This window comes from Thamnophis elegans, chromosome Z (assembly GCF_009769535.1).
Source record: "Thamnophis elegans isolate rThaEle1 chromosome Z, rThaEle1.pri, whole genome shotgun sequence".
Classification (NCBI taxonomy): domain Eukaryota; kingdom Metazoa; phylum Chordata; class Lepidosauria; order Squamata; family Colubridae; genus Thamnophis; species Thamnophis elegans.
Window position 1 is genome coordinate 92,106,301 of NC_045558.1, and position 21,298 is coordinate 92,127,598.

Below are 21,298 nucleotides of genomic sequence, written 5' to 3' on the forward strand. Positions count from 1 at the left end.
AAATATGTGTCTAAATATTATCTGGGGTGAATATAGTTTGAAGTACTATGCTTGGAAGGTGTGATTAGGTGAGTGCCTTTTAATATTTAATAAGGCATCTGGAAACATTTCTGTTCATCTGTTCTTCTGCAAATAAATTAAGTTCAGGGTTAGGCACTAGATCACTGTAAGATGAGGTAGCTGATGATGAGCCTTAGTCTGTAACTAGATATAGTGTTGTAAATGAGCAGGTCAGGTAACTGAGTTTCACCCCTGGACTGTGCCTTCTTTTACCCAGGAGTCCAGATGCCCTGAAAAATGACCTGAACAAAGCTCAATGTTCATTTTCAGTGTTGGAATTTGCTGGGGCCACAGAACTGAAGGAAATATGCAGGATTATTTGCCAAGGACTAATAGCTGCTAATAATAGTGCATCCAGGAAGAATGTTTGTAGAATACTACAGATACGTGGATTTCAATCATGAAATCTACACATCTATATTGAGGAAAGGCAAGCTTTGTAATTTGCCAAACTAGATTTGCCAAATAATGAATTCTAGTTCCTGGCTCAGTTAACCCATTTCTTTTTCACCCAAGGAATCTTTTCTCTGTAAGTCTTTGCAGAGAAGATCTGCATTCAAAAGCTAAGTGGTGGGAATCATTGGAAACCAACAGCAAGAGATTGTTCATGCCAGTCAGAGAGCTCACAATGTAGCTCATGCTTTGCATGATAGCTTGAATCAATAGTGATTCAAGAAATTTATTATGACATGCATTCATATAAGTGCCATGATTGTCAACTAGAGCAAAGGTCAGTTGCCAATGTTTTCACTACCAGTTTGGGTGCGCTCCCGCACACACGCGCAACACTTCTGTACATGCAGAAGCGGCTGGGCAGGTGGGTGGAGCCTCCCGCCGCCACTACTATAGGTTCAGCCAATCTGGGCTGAACCAGCAGCAACCCACCTCTGAACTAGAGGATAGTTTAGAGTAGTTATACTGAGCAAAGGAGAGTGCATAAACAGGGATAGGATCGGTCCACACAAAAGAAATGACAAAGGTTTTGGTGTCCTCAATCCTGTTAATTTTATAAGAGTGGATTAGGAAAACAGAGAATATGAGGCAGATTTCATCTCAAACATAGATGAAAGTGTTTATAACTTTCATCCTTTTTCTTCTTCTATCAGCCATCTGTTGTCCTTAAATTATGTGGAACGTCATTTTGGACAGGATGGAAATGCCAGCCACACCACGGTAAGGAATCTAAAGATCTATATCTGTATTGCTTAACTTAATATTTAAATATGTGTAGAGTCCCTTTGCATCGGGGGTGGGGAGAGGGGAGAGGGGAGGGGGAGAAGGAGAAGATCGTTACAAGACCTTGACCTGCATTTATTTCAGGCTAGTTCTCCCATCTGTTAAACATGAAATAACTAACTGGGTGGGGCAGTGGGAAGATTGTGGATGGGAGGAGTGCTGGTTGTACTTTGCAGCTGCCAGAGCAAAGATGTAGATTGCAGATGCTGAGTCTGAAAAAGAATGAATGGATGATCCAGAAATAGCCCTGCTCTCCCTGCAAAAGGAAGCCTCACAAGTAGAGCATCAATAATACTAAGTGCTTGCTAATGGTTGGTCACACACAGCCTCCCAAGCAGCTGCAGCCAATCCTTGAGTCCCTGCTTTGCCAGGAGCAATGGCTTCCCCCATTCTTGTCTAAGCTAACCTGAACCATGCTGCTTTCTATAAATAGTCATGAGAGGGAGGTTGGTTGCTTGCTCATGCTGCAACAACCTTGAACACAACAGGCAGGGCAGGGACACTTGTGAACTGCTTCATAGAAAGGCGCAAGCAGGCAAAAGAAGGTCAGCAGAAAGGCATGCTTCTGCACAGAGGGTACAGCTGGGTATTGGTGTGCCAATGTCATTTCAAGTATAATTTATCGTTCTTCATTGCTGCTGATATTATTCAAGTGCAGTATTATCCACACTGGTTTTACATTTTAAATGCTATGGTTCTTTGAGCTGTACATTCAGCATCACCACGTTATACCAGAAAAATAACACTCTGCCCTCTGTCACTCTCCAACGGTGTTGAACTATTGTTCGTATTAAATTAAGTAATGCTGAATATGATAGGAGCCATAGGGTACTGGATGGTAGAAAACCACATCTGGAGGGTACCGCATGGTAGAAAACTAGAACATCTGGAAGTAGTGGAAAGTCCTTTGAGAGTCCACCTGTCTGCCTACATTCTGATCTATTCTCTGGTCATCTCTTGCCTTGGTTCCTGTAATCTTCTCTCAGCTTTTTCACCATAATTGCAGAAGACTTTAGCTAATTTTCCTTAGTCCTCTGCCTGACGTCTGTGTAGTTTATATCTTTAAATAGCCGTCCTATGCTAATCTTTTCTTTGTTATATCCCCAAAATCTGAAATATCAAGATCTGAATTATATAGGACAGGAAGACAGTTCCCATTAAAAAGAGAATGTCATGCAGTCCACACAGACAGGACATGTGAAAATGTTTTGTTTGACAGATGTCAGGACCAGATTTTGATACTTTGAAGGCCATGAACATGAAAGGAGTTCGAGAGTTTTGAAGTGATCTTTCAACCGATATTATGATACTCTGGTCATAGTCCCCCCCTCCCCCCCGCTATGATAGAGAAGTATTATGTTTACAATTTGTATTGAGCTTGTAAATTATCATATGCAGGCAGCTCTGAAAATTTTGTTCTCTTTATGGCTATGCAAAGATGTTTAAGTTAACTGTGTAACAACAAAGAAATCAAATTTCTTCTTCCACTTTACCTTGCTGTTTTTATCATTTTTTCATGCCTTTATACTTTTAATGTTAGAGCAGTAGTAGAATTTAATTATAGGGACATGATGTCTCAGTGGCTAAAACACTGAGCTTGTCGATCAGAAAGGTTGGCAGTTCTGAGTGCCATGTAATGGAGTGAACTCCTGTTACTTATTCCAGCTTCTGTCAGCCTGGAAGTTCGAAAGCATGTAAAAAATGCAAGTAGAAAAATAGGAACCACCTTTGGTGGGAAGGTAACAGCATTCTGTGTGTCTTGGGCATTTAGTGATGCTGGCCATATAACCACAGAGACATCTTTGGACAGAGCTGGCTCTTTAGCTCTTCATCTCTTTGAAACAGAGATGAGCACTGCCCCCTAGAGTCAGGAACAACTAGCACATATGTGCAAGGGAATCTTTACCTTTTAGTATTTATTTATTTGATTAATGGCCACTTAATTTAAAACAATAATAGCAAAATGAAACAAATTTAATTCAAAGTTTATTTAGCATATATTACAAATCACGTTTTACTTTATATCTCTACTGCTGTAAAAATGTTATATTCAAATAATGATAATGTAATTTAAAAAAAAACCACCTATTTCTTTTAGCTATTTGCTTTAGAGCAAGTTCTGAAAAAAGAGCTACCTAAAATAGTAGCACACACAAAAGGAAAGGGGGTGACCTTTTAAAATAATTAAGAAAACAAAACCTAGTTCCAGAAAAATACAACTGAACACTTACACATCTTTGATGTAACAAAACATAAGTCAAAAATTTGTTTACCTTATCCATAGGAGGAGTCATTTTTCAACAGCAAAGTGCACCTATTTGCATTTGGAAGGCCTCAAGTTCAGTTTATTGATTATTTTCATAACAATTTATTACAAATTACAGCAACAAAAAACTAATTCAAACTTTAAAAAGGAAAAAAATTGGATACAAAAAATAGAAGATAAAAAAGAAAAAAGATATTAAAGAAAAAAAGATATATAGAAAGGAATGTCTTCCCTCTTTATCACAAGCATAAATACTTTTAATAATTTATTAAAGGTAAAGATTTCTTCCCTATCTGAGTCATGTGTGGCTCTAGGGGTCAGAAATGCTGATCTCCATTTCTTGGCCGAGGAAGCCAATGTTTTCAGAAGACATTTCCATGGTCATGTAGCCAGCATGACTATACACTGAAGTGCACAAAACGCTGTTATCTTCCCACCAAAGTAGTACTAATTATCTACTCACATTTACATGCTTTCAAATTGCTAGGTTGTGCAAGACTCGAATCTTGAATCCAGGTTGGATATATCCAGTGCCCCCAATAACTTATTACCTTTTCTTAAAATAAACAAAAAAATCTCTTCTTCCCATACCCCATCTGTTATTTAGAACAAATTCTTAAAACCTTGTCATTTCAACTCCAATCATCAAAAGTGCATGAGTCATCATAGAGATAACAATATGTGTTTTAACCATGATCAAAAAAACCAACTCTATATTTCTTAAATTTATTTCTAACTTTCTGATGTCTAGTCACTTCAAATAATGCACTAGAAATTTATTTTTTTTCATTTTTTTTCTTGTCCCATCTCATAAAATACCTTCATAAAATATTTATCTGGGCTTACTCTCTTGCTTTGTTATTTGTATATCCCCTTTAATTATGAATATATCATCTAATTACTTTTGTACGTCCATGTAACATTTTGTTTCATCATTCTTACAGCATTCTTGTAACATCATTCTTATAGCATGTTATTTTAAAACCCACTTTTAAATTTGTCTCAGTATTGTCTGATAAAACTTGTTCATTTTTCATAATATCTTTTAAATAAAATCTACCTATAGAGGCAGTCACTGTCAAGATTAACTTCTGGGTCCATTGTTTAAAATATTATTTAATATATCCAATATTAAAATATTTTGCTCCATTCTGTATTTGTAAGTCAATCTAAGTGTTTGTCTCTTTTTATTGCAACCTTATTTGCTTCTATTTCATTTAGTGTCCAATTTTTTAAATCTTGAAGAATTAAAAACAAATGTATTTTCCTATGGGAAGGATTTTTATAATCAATTCCAAACTCATATTTCAAATTTATCTTAGTCCATCTGTTACTTCCTAAAAAAATGCTTTGGCTCTTTGTTTTAAATAGTTTTTAAATCTTTAAACTTGTAGTTAAAACATATTTCTTTATCCCACCCCCCCAAATGTTCTCATTCTTCCTGCTCTGTTTGATACTCTATTTTTCTGATCTCCAAAACCGACTGCACATATTTATTCCACCCATCCTTTGAGTGAGTGATGACATCAATCACTATTTTCTACATACTCCCCTCTTGTTTCTGGAGTAGCATAGAGGATCTGAATGGTAGTGTGGTGGAGAGATTTGATTTGTCTCTTGCTAGTTGGTTGCTTATTTTGCTTCTTGTATTAAAGAACAAGCCAATTTGCATTACAAGAACTTAAGCAGATAAAAGGAAACATGATGTTTTGTTACATCTCTTTTAGGGACCAAATGAGCACTGTTACTATCAGGGCAATCTCCGCGGAGAAGCAAACTCTTTTGTGGCTTTATCTACCTGCCATGGCCTACAGTAAGTAAGGAATGGTGAAATGGGAAAAGCAACCATGACAAAGAAAGCCTGGTTTCCATCAAGGCAAAGTCAGTCTGTGTGGTTTTTTTTTTAATTGACTGTTGGATATTGTCCATGTTGGGATCCTTTGTAGATAAGAAGTGGTTTAGTTAGACACTTAAAAATTAATAACTCTGATAATAGGCATTTAAAAATAATAATTCTGACCAGTCAGAAATCTGATTAAAGTTGCTACTTCAGTGCTGAGTGGGCTTGTGGGTGATGTCAGCACGGTGCCATTGTGGCTTCTATCATACTGAAAAAGTCAGTTTAGTGCCCGTGAATAATATTTCCTAGTAATTCTTAAGGGCGTATAGTCTGCATTTAGACATTTCTTGATCCAGATTCTGTTTTTATTTCCCTGAGTGAGAGAAATAAGGAATGTCAACTATGACTGCTTCATGGAAATGCTTAGCATGCGACTTTTGGAAACATGCAACTTTGTCCTAATGAAGTTACTGATGCCTGCCTGAATATTGTTTCTTAATTTTTTTCCGCCTAATGTAAATATAGTTGCCTTTGTGTTTATGTAACCTCTTCATATTTCTTTGCACTTCTTCAGTGGTGTTTTCTCTGATGGAAAAGACATGTACCTCCTGAAGCCTCATGATTCACTTGAACATCAAGCGGTAAGGAAAGCGTGGCCCGGGCTGTAATTCCATCACTGCCATAGAGATACCTCACTTGTGTTTCACCCAGAGGTGAAAGGAAGTTCGTGTTGGCTCCCTTCCCTCCTGTAAACTTCTGTAGATATTGGGAGTCTGTTCTAAGTCAGCGTCAGTGTCAAAGTGAGGTGTCTGGGCAAAATTACTGGCATTGAATTGCAGAGGCCCGGATTCAAATCTCCTTTCAGCCAGAAAGCTCACTTGAAGGATATCAACAACCATTGTCCATCAGACCAACTGACATTACTAGGTTGTTCCTAGGATAAACAGTAACAATTACAAGGTACACAGTAGCTTTAAGCAATAGTGACATATAAGTATAATACACATAATTCTATTTTGACTTTCTTGGCATAGTAACAGGAAGAGAGAAAAATGCCAGCTTTAAATGTGAGGTCAGACACATGCAGGGATAATTAACTCCAACTTTTATCAAGAAGTTTTTGTGTGTTTTATTTTTCTGAACACTTTTGTTATACACTATTATCGGTGTATTGATTTTAAAATTGCCTTTCTTTCTCCCAAAGGGATAGGGAGGCTATTATGGTTGCAAATCCTCCAGAAGTTGCTAAAGAAAATGCAATTTTCAGATTCTAAAATTTCTGCTCCAGTATGGAGCTATATCATATCTGATTCCAAAGAAATTGGAATTTTCCATAGTGCTAAATGACTTAGGCAGCTTCTAAATCTGTTCTCCCCCTCTCCCCCCCAACTTGGCCTAACATATTTCCAGCAGCCACTCTTTTGTAAAAGCCATGAAAAGGAATTTCCCAAGGTGCTTCCTTTGAATGTTGTTACCATAGCAGCAAAAGGAAGGAGACTGCCTCTTTTTTCTCCCAGATAATCTGCTTCCCCTACTTTCTTACTTCTCATCTACCTCAATTTGCACACATGTTTTACTATTGCTTTATTCCAATCAATCATTTTTAGAGATTGCTCGATGAAAAACATGGTAGGGAAATATTATAATATTTTACTCAAAAGTATTGGAGAAAAAAGAAATTGCAATAACATAAACATGAACTCCAACTTAACGTAAGAAACATGAGTTTCAACATTAGGGTGTTTGAATATTGTAATTGGTGAACCAGTAAGAAAGAAACAAATTTTAAGGATGAACAGGCTGTTCTTCAGTCTAGAAAAAACATAACACCTTGGTGTATGTGGCACTTCCATAGAGAATCTTTTCAGCAGTTTAGAAACAGTTCCAAAGCTGTGAGATCTCACAATATTGGTTAAGAGAGAACTGAACACATGCTTCTTTTGGCTTTTCACCAGTTTATCTAAATTGGGGCAAAGCTGATGGTTGTTGTTGTTTTTTTTTTGCAAAGTTTCCAGATATCTAAATACATAAATGGTTGTATCTCTCACAGATGGAACTCTTGCTTCCTCCCTTTGACTGTTCCTGTGCTAAATGCGCATCTATTAATTCTCAGGTACTTAAGAGAAAAGATGGCTAAGCAACTTTGTGGCTTTCATAACATCGCAGGGATTGTTTTGACACAACTGACCATAAAAATGAAAGCAAGAGCATGCTGGTAGTTATTTCCTGTTACACATACTCTGTAAAAGTTTCAAAATATTTTTTGTATCATATAAGCTTCGCCGGGTAATATAAGAGGAATGACAGAACAATATAAGATACAAAAAGCAAACTAGAAGTTAAACTACTAATAAACATAAGTAAAATATAATAATAATAACAACCTTTAGTAGTGCCTTTGCTCATTCTTTCCATTTATTTTCCCAAATGCTAACCACTACCAAGATATTTTTTGCTGTACTTGGACATAAATGGTGGAGGTCATTATTAGTACCTAAGACATTTTATTTATCAGTTTAATTGATTTTTTTAACTCTTTTCCTAGAAAACAGTCTGAATTTACCTTGCTGTGTAATGTAATTTTATAATTATTTATTCAATTTATATAGCTGCCCATCTAACTATGTGACTCAATGTAGCTTGAAATAAAATAACCAGTATGAAAAAATAAAAATGAAAAAGACAATAGTGGAGTCTCATCCAATAATACAGCCAGGAGATGGTCTCTGTCACATGCGTAAGGGTCCTGAGTTTGAGCATAACAATAAGTTTCAAGTCCTTATGGAAAGAAGCAGGGATGGGTCCAGCCTAATCTCTGGGGAATGATATCTCAAAGGGCGAGCCCTATAGCAAAAAGGCTCTTCTTCTGGACCCCATGAGCCAACACTCATGGGGCAGAATCCAGAGCATGCCACTCCTGGCAGGGTGGGTTCCAGCTTCTTTTACTGCTGGTTCACTCAGGGCCGTGCTTTGGGCGGCACTGCTGGTGCGCGCCTCCTATGGCGCCGCCAATAGAACCAGTTTTGGGGGCGTGGCCAGCGAAGTTACTTCCTACTGGGCCCGAACCAGTCCGAACCGGTAGGAACCCACCTCTGCCTCCTGCTGGGTCCAAACAGGATGGTAGAGACAATTGGGAAAAGATGTAATTGGGAAAAGATCAGATGTAGTCCACACACCTTAAAGTTGCCAGGTTTGAGTTAAATTGTGGCTAAGTCTATCATATTAGTGCATATGCTAATTTATTTATTCAATTTATATAGCTCCCCATCTAACATATGTGGCTCAAGGTAGCTTGGAATAAAATACACAGTATGAAAAATAAAAATGAAAAAGACAATAGTGGAGTCTCATACAATCATACAGCCAGGAGATTATGATTCCCTCCCCCCCCCCCCATATAATAGCTCAGTGTAGCAGACAAAAAAGACCAATACAATCAAGATATTAAGGTAAAATGTTCATAGTTTTATGGACATTTAGAGCATGGGTATTTACCATTCATTTTATGATGCCTACTGAATAGAGCAGTAAATGCTTGACAGAAATTTTAGTTTATTCTATCACTTGTTTCCAGGACCCACCCACTATTCCCTCCAATAAGTCATGAACTCTGATCACTTTTGCATGTTTCCCTGCCACTTGCCAGTGGAGAAATATGGTCTGGTTATTATTATTTTTGCTAACCTTTCCTTCAGTTAACTTTTTTTCATCCTGGACTCATAAGTGGTGTTGAGTCTTAATTGGGGCTGTTCAATACAAATCAGCCAGCCACATTTTAGCCTGTTCTTTTCTACTAACTTCCAGCTTATTAGATCAGTTCATTTAGTGACTGCTAAAAATTACAACACTAAAAAAAGTAACTTCTGTCTGTTTTTCACACTCATAACTATTGCAGCATTCTAATGTCACCTGATCAAAATTCAGACTTTGGCACTGACTCATATTTATGATAGTTGCAGTATCCTGTGGTCATGTGATCACCTTTTGTAACCTTCTGACAAGTGAAATCAATGGGAAAAGCAGATTCACTAAACAACCATGTTACTACTTAACAACTGCAGTGATTCACTTAACAACTGTGGCAAAAAAGGTCATAAATGTGGCAAAAGTCACTTAACAAATATCTCACTTAGCAACAGAAATGTTGGGCTCAATAATGGTCCTAAATCAAGGACTATCTATAACACTAGAAAACATAGAGGTCTGATGGATGGAAATGCACATCAATAGTTGGAAAAATTGACTAGAGAACAATCAAAGAGAGCTTTGTAACAGAACATTTGTTTATACGTGAATATTCCACATTCTTTCCCTGCCATCCATGTTTAAAAGATTTATGAATGAGCAGGAAGACATAAGACTTTGAAGAGCTGTCTGTGATGGTAAATGTAATGTTGTGCTAGCTCGAGTATGATGCAGTTTGTTGCAAAAGGACCCATGAGGCTCTGAAAAATAAAATAATGCTATGTGGTGTAGAAATGATGGGGTAGCATGGCAGGCAGAGGCCAATGTGGAGGAGAGGGAGGATGAAATTAGCTAAGGGATGGAATCCTGAAAATTGAAAACTATGCCATACATAGAGGGGAAGTCTGAAAAATGGGATTGCAAAAGAATGAGGCAGTAGCAATCTTTACTGTACACAGAGAATTTTTTTAAAAAAAGGGAAAAAAAGCAGTTTTGCATTATGTGATTAAAAAAACAAACAAGTGCTGTATGGTCTGGAGAAATTCAGAGAGGAGAGTTAAAAGGAGACGCCCAGAGAAAGAGGTGGTTAATTGCTAAATAGGGACCTTTCTACAACATCATGGTTCCATTCCCCAATCCTTCAAAAGCAGCCTGGAGCTGATTTGCAGTAATTTTCACTTCTAACGAATTCAAAATGCTGAACACAGCATGAGCCAATCAGTTCTTCCTACCAGTTGCCCACCAGAAGGCTCGGGTTAATGGCATTCAATCAGTACAATTCCAGCAGGTTGCACTCACATGCTTGGTGATGTAAAGAAAAAAAAAGTTGTTGCTTTTGCTCTATGAGAAGCAGGGGGCAATTTATTTTGAGTGGGACCTTGGAGTCAAGGTGAGGTACATTCTCCCTAATGGAAAACGGATTGCCGATAAATTCTTCAGAGTTCTATCAGTGCAAATGGAAAATTTGCTTTTGACCAATTCTAGATGTGGTAGCAACTGAGCCAAAAATAAATCAGTTTAGATGCTGCATACAGCATAAGAGTATACACCTGGAGGCATCTTCTGAACAAGGCAAAGATGCTATGTGAAACACAGGTTACAAAAAAAGTCTTCCATTGTGGCTATGGCTATGCGGGACACTAGAATTAGCCCTTACATTTGGCTTTTCAGCTCAAGATTATAGGGTAATGAACATCAGTGTAGAGATTGGAACTATGGTAGCAACTTATGTTATCTTTCCAAACAATATACACTTGTCTGGAGAACTGAAGGCACTTTAAAAGCAAAGAGTCCTTCAGTGTGATTTTAAATTCCTGCTTGTTTGGAGTACAAGTAGTATGAATGTATTTGCACGTAAGCACATTTTCTATAGGCCTTCAAATAGATATACATAAAGGAAGAAACTTGCTATCATGAGCTTTCCTATTCTGTGATAATTAATTCAACTCTCACATTGTTTGAAAAATTATCTTAATATAAACCGAAAAGTGAATGAGATTGCAATGAGTGGTGTGATGGCCTAGTGGCAAAGATTTTTGCCTCCCATTCGGAAGGTTGAGAGCTCAGTCCTAGGGAGTGGCAGATATTCATCTCTATCCAGTGGCCCAACTCTACCCCGAATTTAGGGATTATAGGGTCACAAAAGAGAGTTTAGTGAATTAAATTGCACAATTCTTACATAAGGATATAGGCAGCCTGGTTTTAGTCTTCCTGTCCATTAGTAAAAAAAATAAAGGATTGTATATAAATAACAATACTATGAACATTTTAATTAAACTGAAGTGAATTAAGTATTGCCTGATACCAATGTAAATACATGCTTTTTGTAATAATTTTTTCTTTTTTTTAAAATCTCCTGCAGCAGGAGCAACTTCCTCACCAGATCAACCAGACACCGGTACCTCGCATGCCCAGTGGTTGCACAGAACCAGGTAAACATGTCTTTCTATCAAGAGGTACCTTGTAATTAATTTGGATTTGGGGTAAATGAGTTTCCAGCTTTTACCTCTGCATTTCTTTAAATTTTTGGAATTCTGTTCTTACCATAGTCTCAATAAATTACATGTATTCTAATGCAAATCTGCTGCATTTAATTTCTGTTGAGTACTGAGATATAACGCATCCTGAATGAATGTTTCATTGCCAATCTTTTCTCCTGACTTATTTATTGTTCCTTGTAGCGTTTTATTTTCACTTGTTTTCTTTTCCTTTGGGTGTACTAAGGTGGATAATTTTAACCAATTTCATTGTATTTAAGTACAATAACAATAAAGATTATACTTATACTTAAAAAACCCATTAAAAACCCAGATTAAACTTCCTAATAAATAGATAGCATAATCATCTAATAGTTGAAAGCCTGTTTAAAGAAATGATAGGATTTTTAAAGGAATATGTTTCATACTCTGAAAGAAACACAAGAAGTCTTCTCCTGAATTTAAAGTGGAGAGTAGATTTGATTTTTATTTTATTGCATTAATTATTGTACTTTATTTTATTTATTATTTTATTTATTCAATTTATATAGCCAACCGTCTCACATTTGTGACTGGGCAACACACTGTTTCAAAACAACTAATAAACAAAATATAGGAAAACAGTAAAAACAAAATAATCTTTAAGATCAAATAAAAAACTTAAACTAAATTACCATGTCCCCCCCCAAAGCCCCTCGCCCACTAAAAGGTAGGCAAGTGCAAGTCGTGGATCAATCATAGCCATTTCTTTGCTATATTTTACTCCAGTTGCAACTGCTGAACACTCTTCAAGGAATAGCCTGAACTTTTTCTCCCCAATGTCTAATGGAATATGTAGCCAGTTGAAAAATTTCCTTTGTGGCCGGATAACCTTGGTTTTAACTCAGAAATCACAATATTGGTTCTCACCTTGAGCTACTTGCTATTTTATTAAGTTATCTGAAGTGCCATTCACATGCATATAAAATCCAATACTAAGCGTACTTTAACATGTGAAGATTGCCAGAGTCTTCTATGCTTCCTGCAAACAGGAAATTTCCTATTTAGGTTTCTATCACATACTACCCCAGGATTCTTCAGAATTCGGGCCATTTTCCAGTTGGAGAAAAAAAAAACATTTCTCAAATTAATTTTGATGATGTTCATTTTGGAATGGAGAAACTGCATTTTTTTTCCTGGTTACATCCCAAAGAATAATTGGAGTTTACAATACTATCTCTCACTGGAAATACAGTAAATCATTTGTTCAGAAAGAAATGGTTTTCTATTGATTGATATTGTGAAAGATAAATGCAGTTAAGAATTCCTGGACACAAGTTACTGAAAATGAACAGAGTGTATGGTGTATGAATACTCATGCAAAATTAGAACTAAATATGTAGCTAAATTAAAAGAAGATCTAATTAAATAATAATTGTTGGTCTTATTTTAAAACTTAGAATATATAAAGGGCAAATAATCTAATTCATAACCCTCATCCTGCCTATCCTCACCTCTTAGGAAAATGCTTTTCACCTATGAGCAGCCCAGGTAGTGTTTCGTACCCGAAGTGCTCAGATCTTGACAATAAATAGGTTCAGTCTATTATGTCTTTGAGTGTCCAGTAATTGAGATTTATCTATGAAATTTTGAAAACTCCAGGGACTGTTCTAGAAGATTTCTGTTAACCAAAATGAAGCTCTGCTTTGCATACACCGAGGCTCCATGAAAACATATAGCCAATTATTTGTTGGCAGGATTTTTTCTTACCAAAGAAGGGAGATGGATTGAGATGATTACGTGTCTCAGGTACCCAGCTGACCTGATATAGATAGCTGTGACACTGAGCTGTAATACTTAAGACATGTTTTCTGAAAGGAAGGCAACAACTATCTCTTGTATTTTTGCACTGAGTTTGAATAGAAAGCAGTAAAAAAATTTCTTCCAATAGATGGTGAGCATTAAGATGATTTCTTCTCTCAGACATCTCAACTGGTATGCATTGGAAGAAATCATATCATATAAATTAGTAGTGGGTAGTTATGCTAGATATTTTAGTATATTGTATCAGAATGATATCATAACATTATGTCAGTATATATAGAGAGAGTTTTCTATACTATTCCTTGTCTGATCACATCATTTGTCCTTTGATTACCTATTTTTCCATATATGATATCCTTCTTCAATATATAATACGTATTCTTTTCTCTCAGAGTGTTTATTTTCTGCATTGAACAACTACATTACTCCTGGGCTTCCTAAACTGCGCCGAAGAAGACAGGTAAATTTACTACCTTACAGTAATCACCAGTTTTAAAAGCAGAAGAGCAAGAATATGAATTTACTGTACTTGAAAAACAGAACACAATTTATAATATGACCTATCAAAACATGACCTATTATGCTTGGATGGTCCAGACCGGGCCAGTTTTGAAGTTTGAAGTTTTATTTTATTTATAAGCCGCCCTATTCCCTAAAAGGGACTCAGGGCGGCGAACAACTCCAACGGGAAGGGGAACATACAAATACAAAACAGACATTTAAAATAACCAACAACCACACCTGTCGAGAGGGGAAGGGAGCTCATCAACCCCAGGCCTGCCGACACAGACCTTCCTCTACAATCTTTTTCTGCAATTGAGAATCAAGATCACATGAAGTGTTAATACCACTTTATAATGCCTGGGAAAGACCATTCTTGGAATAGTACATTCAGTTTTGGTTGCCACAATATAAAATAAAAATGCTGAGACTCTGGAAAGAGTGCAGAGAAGTGTAACAAAGATAATTAGATAATTATGAAGAATAGTTACATAAATTGGTTATGCCTAATCTAGTGAAAAGAAGGACTAGGGGTAAGTCTTCCAATATCTCAGGGCCTGCCACAAAGAAGAGGGGGAGTCAACCTACTCTCCAAAGCACCTGAGGGCAGGACAAGAAGACAATGGATGGAAACTAATCAAGGAGAGAATCAACCTAGAACTAAGGAGAAATTTCCTGACAGTTAGAACAATTAATCAGTACAACTATTTGCCTCAGAACTTGTGGTTGTCCCATCACTGAAGATTTTTAAGAAGAGATTGGACAGCCATTTGTCCAAAATGGTATAGAGTCTTCTGCTTGACCAGGGGGAGTTGCACTAGAATAGCATACCCAACCTTTCCAACTTGGCAGCCCAGCCTGGCATGAGCGGAAGGTGCTTGTGTTCACATGTGAAGCTTCACTTGTGCAAATGGAAAGTGCCTGCGTGCAAAGCTCTGTTCATATATCAGTGGAGCTTCATGTGCACATGCTTACCCACTGTTCACGTGAGTGGAGCTTCGCTCACGTGCTTGCCCATTGCATGTGCAGTCCGGTTTGAAACAGGCTGCCATCTGGCAGTAGGCTGTGGCCTGGGGGTTGGGGACCCCTGGACTAGAAGACCTCCAAGATCTCTTCCAACTCTGTTATTCTGTTATCTTCATGGAGTTTGCTTCCCATGCAGTATACAACCAGACATAAGCAGTATTAATACTTTACACACATGTCAATCTAAAAATCTCAGAGTCCCCATACTCAATGAACTATCATCCAATTTTTCAAAATACAGGGAAGACACCATGTTGTTCTCTTTCTCCCATGGAGGCAATACTTCCCTAAGCAATCTATTAGTGGCTACTTAAGGCTTTTCAAAGAGGAAATGTTTCATAAGAATAGAAGTTATTTATTTGCATTTATGTTTTATAGGTACTGATTAACTGCTTATTCAAATTAAGCACTGTTATTTTGAAAAATTTGTAAGTCTTCAGTTGTCTAACTTTGTCCAATTTACTTCATTTATTTATTCTTTTAAATGGATAGCACAAAACAGGTTAACTTCTCTTCCTCTATATTTTTGTATATTTTTAAGAGTATTGGTTTAGAAATCAGGATACTCTAAGTTTTAGTCCTGTTTTAGCCATGAAAACATAAAGTAATAAAGGCAAGATAAAAATCTAATAAATAAGATTAACAAAGATCCTTGTTTATTTCATTTGAAAACCTTATTGTAAGAAATTCCTTTACTATTTTGGGATTCTAAAATTTTTATTTTAGAATAACAAATGGCAGCTAGATAAATTCTCACATTCCAAACAGCAAGTCTTGTGAGCATCCCAATTAGTGCACTATAGCATCATGTTTAACATGTTGGATTAAAAGTATGAAAATCTAGGTTCAAATCCACTCTCAGATCATTAAGTGTATGAAGATAATCTCTTAGCTCAACCTATCTCACATAGTTATTCTAGGGATAGAATATATGCCCCAGTTCCCAGATGAAAGAAAACAAGAACAATGCAATAATAAAATATTAATTACACTGGATAATAATAATAATTGTTATTGAAAAGAGAGGTATGAAAGTGCTGTGATTAAAATCATGTTTGGGTTAGTTTTGACTGATTATATACAACATCTTAAAGTTTTATAGCATTCCACTACTTAGAAAGCTTGATGTATAATATATACCAGCTTTCTCCAGTTGCACTTTGGATGTATTGAGCTTCTCTTAATCCTTAACTATCTGCAGGAATTAAGCTGTGCCTAAATAACACTAGGTTGTGGAAGATTGATGGAATCCAATCCTCTGATTGAGCTTGCTTACTATAAAATGTAGGAGAACGAATATGGGAACATACAAAGGCCTGTGTATGAAATATGTTCCTGGGCACGAATGGAGAGGTCCTTCTTAGAGCAGGAGAGTTACCAATGTAAATGTGTCTTCTTCTTCCCATCCTAGGTTCACCGAGGTCATCGGACTGTCCACAGTGAGACCAAATTCATTGAATTGATAATTGTTAATGACCACCAACTGGTGAGTACTGATAATGGCATAGAAAGACAAATGTGGATGGGTTTGTTTTTGCAGATCCTTTAAAATGCTTTGTGGAGAGAAGCAAATGAATTGCCTGCCAAACCTGTATCTTTGAGCAATTTGGCAAATAAAAATCAGAACGTTTTTCCTTTCAGTATCTTAAGTCTGATTTCTTTTCTTGTTTTTAAATTGATCAGTATATCCTCTGTCAGGATCTCTTTCACAATGCTATTCGCAATTCAGATAAACTGTCCATCAGCTGAGCTTGCTGGATCAATATAATTACACTGTCAGTATGACCAGTATAGATTGATAAAGTACACACAAAGCTTTCCAAAGCTACTATGTCTTCCATTCTGACCCCTCCTCCAGCCTGTGAGTAATGCAGACACAAGATTGGCTATTTGCCACTCTTTAATAAATACAACTCCATTGGCTGAAAGCCCAGACAACACTCTCATGCAAGAAGGGTTTCCAACTTGGCAGCCCAGCCTGGCACTAGCGGAAATACAAAACAGACCAGACAAGAGTTCCTCAAAACTGTTACGAACTGTTGTGTCCTGCAAAAGGACCCCTCCCAATTTCTCACATACTCTCTCTTGGGAGGGGCCAAGCCACAACAATCTGGGCTTGATTATCGCTTATGAGTCTGCCTCTGCAGCTGCTGCTTCCGTTTCTCCACCCTCCTTTGACTGGCGTCAGGAACAAACTGCCTTGAGTCCTCCCCACTGCTCCATGCCTCAGGCACCTCCTGGTGGCCAACCAGCCTCTCTGGTCCCTGCTCTGAGTCTGAACCCTGCCCAGGGTCCTCCACATCTTCCATAGCAGACTCATAGGGTTCCTCACTATCCGAGTCCATCAGCAGCTCAAACGGATCCTGCTGGGCCACATTATCCCTCACCACAGGGCCCTTCCCCTGGATCTGATGCTCAGGGTGCAGCCTCGAGTGATATTGTGCATGGTAGACCCGCACCAAAGCAGGGGCATGTATGTCCGTCGCATCGACCCGAGTCCCCCTATCCAACCCATCGTTCTTCCAGTCCACCAAGTATTGGAAACGTCCCTTTAGCCATCTCGAGTCTCGGATCCGGGCCACTTCATGCGGGAGCTGCGTCTCAACCTCATGTGGTGACGGCTGGAGCAGAGACAGTTGGTGGAGAGGTCAAGCTGACCGCTCAGGGATCAGGAGTGAGAGATGGAACACCGGGTACACTCGCATCAAGCATGGCAGGGTCAGGCGATAGGCCATCGGGTTGATGACGGCCTCCACAGGGAACGGCCTAAGATACCGGTAGTCCAACTTCTTAGCCAGCTGGTGGGACGAAAGATGCCGTGTGGACAGCCACATGCGATTTCCCACAGCCAACTCTGGCACCACACGCCGAGACCTATCCACCACCCTCCTGGAGTCCTCCTTTGCTTTATTCAGATAGTGGCACACCACTTGGTGGACCGCCTGGAGCTCTGAGAGGAAGTCATGCACTGGGTGGACCGGGGAGTCGACTGGGTAAGAGGGAAGAAGCGAGGGTGATACCTGACATTAGCCATGAAGGGCATCACCTGTGTGGAGGTATGTTGCGAGTTGTTAAACACAAACTCCGCCACAGCCAGGTACTCCGCCTAGTTGTTCTGCTGCAGATTCACAAAGCAACACAGGTACTGTTCCAAGATCCCAATCACCTTCTCTGTCCCCCTGTCGGTTTTGGGATGGTGCGCCGAGGACAAGCAAACCTGGACGTCCAGAGCCTCCATCAGCCCTTTCCAGAACTGGGCCGTGAATTGCATCCCACAGTTCGACATGACCCGATCAGGTAGGCCATGCAGCCAGAAGATGGGCTGGATGAACATGCGGGCAGTAGCGCGGGCTGTCGGCAATCTCTGACATGGGATGAAATGTACCATCTTTGTGAGCATGTCCACCACCACGAGGAAAGTGGTAAACCTTGAAGATGGAGGCAGTTCCATCAGAAAGTCCATGGACACAGCTCCCCAGGGTCTGTCCAGGGTTGGCAATGGCTGAAGCAGGCTTGGAGGAGTTCCCACCGCTGACTTGGCCTGCCGACACTGTACACAAGAGGTGGCGTACATCTGTACGTCGTGTTGCAAGCAGGGCCACCACAAAGTACTGGAGACCAGGTTCAAAGTCTTGAAAAGCCCAAAATGTCCCACCGCCAAGTTATCATGACACTGGGAGAGAATAAGTCCCCGGATGGGCCCTGCGGGCACATAGAGCCGATCCCGGTACCTCAAGAGGTCATCGTTGAATGTCCATCGGGAGGCCAGCCCTACCTCTGCCCTCCGTTGCTCCACCCACTTGTCACACCACTGCACATCCCATATCTGAGACTGTAAGTCCACGGGCTCGTGAACTGCAGCAAAGGATTCGAAGGGCAAAACTGTCTGGGGTGCAAGTGAGTCTGCAGTGTCAGAGTACTCCGGTTTCCGGGACTGGGCATCTGCCATTTGGTTTTGCGCACTCGGGATGTAGGTCATTCTGAAGTTGAACCGGGCAAAGAACAGAGATCACCGGATCTGAAGCTGGTTTAACTTGCATGCCGTTGTCAGGAACTCTAGATTCCTATGGTCCATCTGGACCTCGGCTTGATGCCTGGCCCCCTCCAGGTGATGCCTCCAGGCCTCAAACGCCACCTTAATGGCCAGTAACTCCTTCTCCCAGATGGTGTAATTGTGCTTGGAAGGATTGAGTTTCCACGAGAAGAAAGCACAAGGGAAAGGGGTACCGCCAGGGGCGTGAGCCTGCAGTAACACCATGCCCACCATGATGTCAGACGTGTCCCCCTCCACCACAAACGGATGATGGGGATCAGGGTGCTTCAGGATCGGCTCCTTCATGAAGGCGTGCTTCAGGGCCTCGAACATGTGTTGTTCCGTGGGCCCCCAGCGAAACAGCACTTTCTTCTGCAGGAGCCAAGTGAGGGGTGCAGTCAGGAAAGCAAAGGTGGGGATGAAGGGCCGGTAGTAGTTGGCAAACCTGAGGAGTAGTTGGACATCCTTCACTCGCCAAGGAGGTTGCCAACTGCGTAATGCTTCTACCTTGCCCAGCTCCATCGCAGTTCCTTCAGGGGAGATACAGTGCCCCAGGAACTCGATGGTAGTCTGCCAGAACTGACACTTCTCCAGCTTTGCGAACAAATCATGCTTCTGGAGTCGTAGCAGGACCAGACGTAGGTGCTGCAGATGATCCTTCCAAGAAATCGATTAAATCAAAATGCTGTCCAGGTAAATGATGACAAACTGATCCAAGTGGTCTCAGAAGATATCATTAATAAAGTGCTGGAAAACTGCCGGGGCATTAGTCAATCTGAATGGCATGACTGTGTACTCAAAATGTCCGTACCGGGTGCTGAAGGCCGTCTTCCATTCGTCCCCTGCCCTGACTCAGACCAAGTTATAAGCACCGTGCAAGTCCAGTTTCATGAACAATCTTGCTTCCTGGAGCCACTCCAACAATTCAGGAGCAGTGGGTAATGGTTGTGCACTGTGATGGCATTCAAGTGACGATAATCGCAACATAGTCTCAGATCCCCAGTCATCTTTTTGATGAACAAGACCGGGGCAGACAGTGGCGAAGACAAAGGCCGGATAAAACCCCGGGTGAGGTTCTTGTCCAGAAAGACCAGCAATGTGGCCAACTCCAGCTCGGACATGGAGTACAGGCGACCCAGAGGGAGCTTTGTGTCCGGTGCACTACCAGACAGGAGAATGCGTACTGCCAAGATCATGTGTCGGAGAGGGTTGTCCATCTCTGTTTCAGTGTGCGCCCGACCCAAGGTCTTCCTCAGATCGGGCTCTGGCCATTTTCCGACAAGTTGTTCTGGAGCTGAGGGGTAGGCCCCAGACCTCGCAACCCCCCTACTCTTCTTGGGGCAAGATGTAGCCAAGTGTCCAAGATCCCCGCAATAGAACCACAACCCCCCTGCATGCCATCTGGCCATCTCTGTTCGCGACAAGTGGGGTTTGGTGGCGCCCAAATCCATAGACTCCTCCTGTGGAGCTAGGGTCTATCCGAGTCCATCAGCAGCTCAAATGGATCCTGCTGGGCCACAACAGTCTTCAATTGGTAATTTGTTTGTTTATTTCTTTTGTTGCAGATCTATGTTTAGTGCTATGCATTCACAGCAGAGTTACTAATGAATCCCTGATAATTATAGACAATTATTCAAAATTGTGATAGGGGCCTTTAATTTATGATTTTATTATTTAATATGCAAAATGATGTTATTCTTTTCTAGCATGTTCAAATAACAATGATGAAATAACATGTATAATGAAAAGTTCTTTCTCAATATTGAACAGACTGGCAAATTGAAGACCAGTACGAGATGACTTATCAATAATGTTGCTATTAATCTGAATTCTTAATGACTTTATGGATTCTTCCATATGGGAAACTATGAAATATTTATTTATTAAATGTATACGCCTCCATCATTATCAAAGTGATTCATTTCAAATGGTTTGACACTGTCTTCTTCCAAGTTATTATTATGACATCCCAATGTAGTCTATATCCTTGACCTATCTTACTGAATTAATTAGTAATTAATTAGATAATTATACTATCAGGAAATACTTGAGTTGCAGACCAGACTGAGAAATTTAAAAATATCTGATATGTCCCCAAAGTTATCAACAGCCAAGCAGGGGTTGGTTTTTTATCAACAGCAGTTGAGCTTGATTCAAATGGAACTTCTTTATTCCAAGCAGGAAGCAAAAAACTGGATCAGTGCTTGAATACTTGCTCAGTTAAAGATGTGATCAAAGAGTGCTACATTGGTTAGAAAATCTTGGAATTATTGAGTTAAAAGGAATCAGTAATCTGATTCTCTACAGGAGGCTGCCATTGAAATATATTCAGAAGCTACAACTGATACTGACCACAGAGGCATAGACAGTTC

General features: G+C 39.5%; 1 protein-coding gene across 5 annotated transcripts in view; it reads left to right on the plus strand.

Annotated features, from left to right (window-relative positions):
- Positions 1-21,298, plus strand: part of ADAM11 (ADAM metallopeptidase domain 11) — a 108,825-nt gene that overhangs the window by 44,558 nt on the left and 42,969 nt on the right. For all 5 annotated transcript variants that reach the window (XM_032236714.1, XM_032236718.1, XM_032236715.1 and 2 more), the window contains 6 exons: positions 1,167-1,233; positions 5,290-5,375; positions 5,977-6,043; positions 11,449-11,518; positions 13,759-13,826; positions 16,305-16,379. In XM_032236714.1, the coding sequence (XP_032092605.1) occupies positions 1,167-1,233; positions 5,290-5,375; positions 5,977-6,043; positions 11,449-11,518; positions 13,759-13,826; positions 16,305-16,379 (433 nt within the window). The remainder of the gene's footprint in view (positions 1-1,166; positions 1,234-5,289; positions 5,376-5,976; positions 6,044-11,448; positions 11,519-13,758; positions 13,827-16,304; positions 16,380-21,298) is intronic.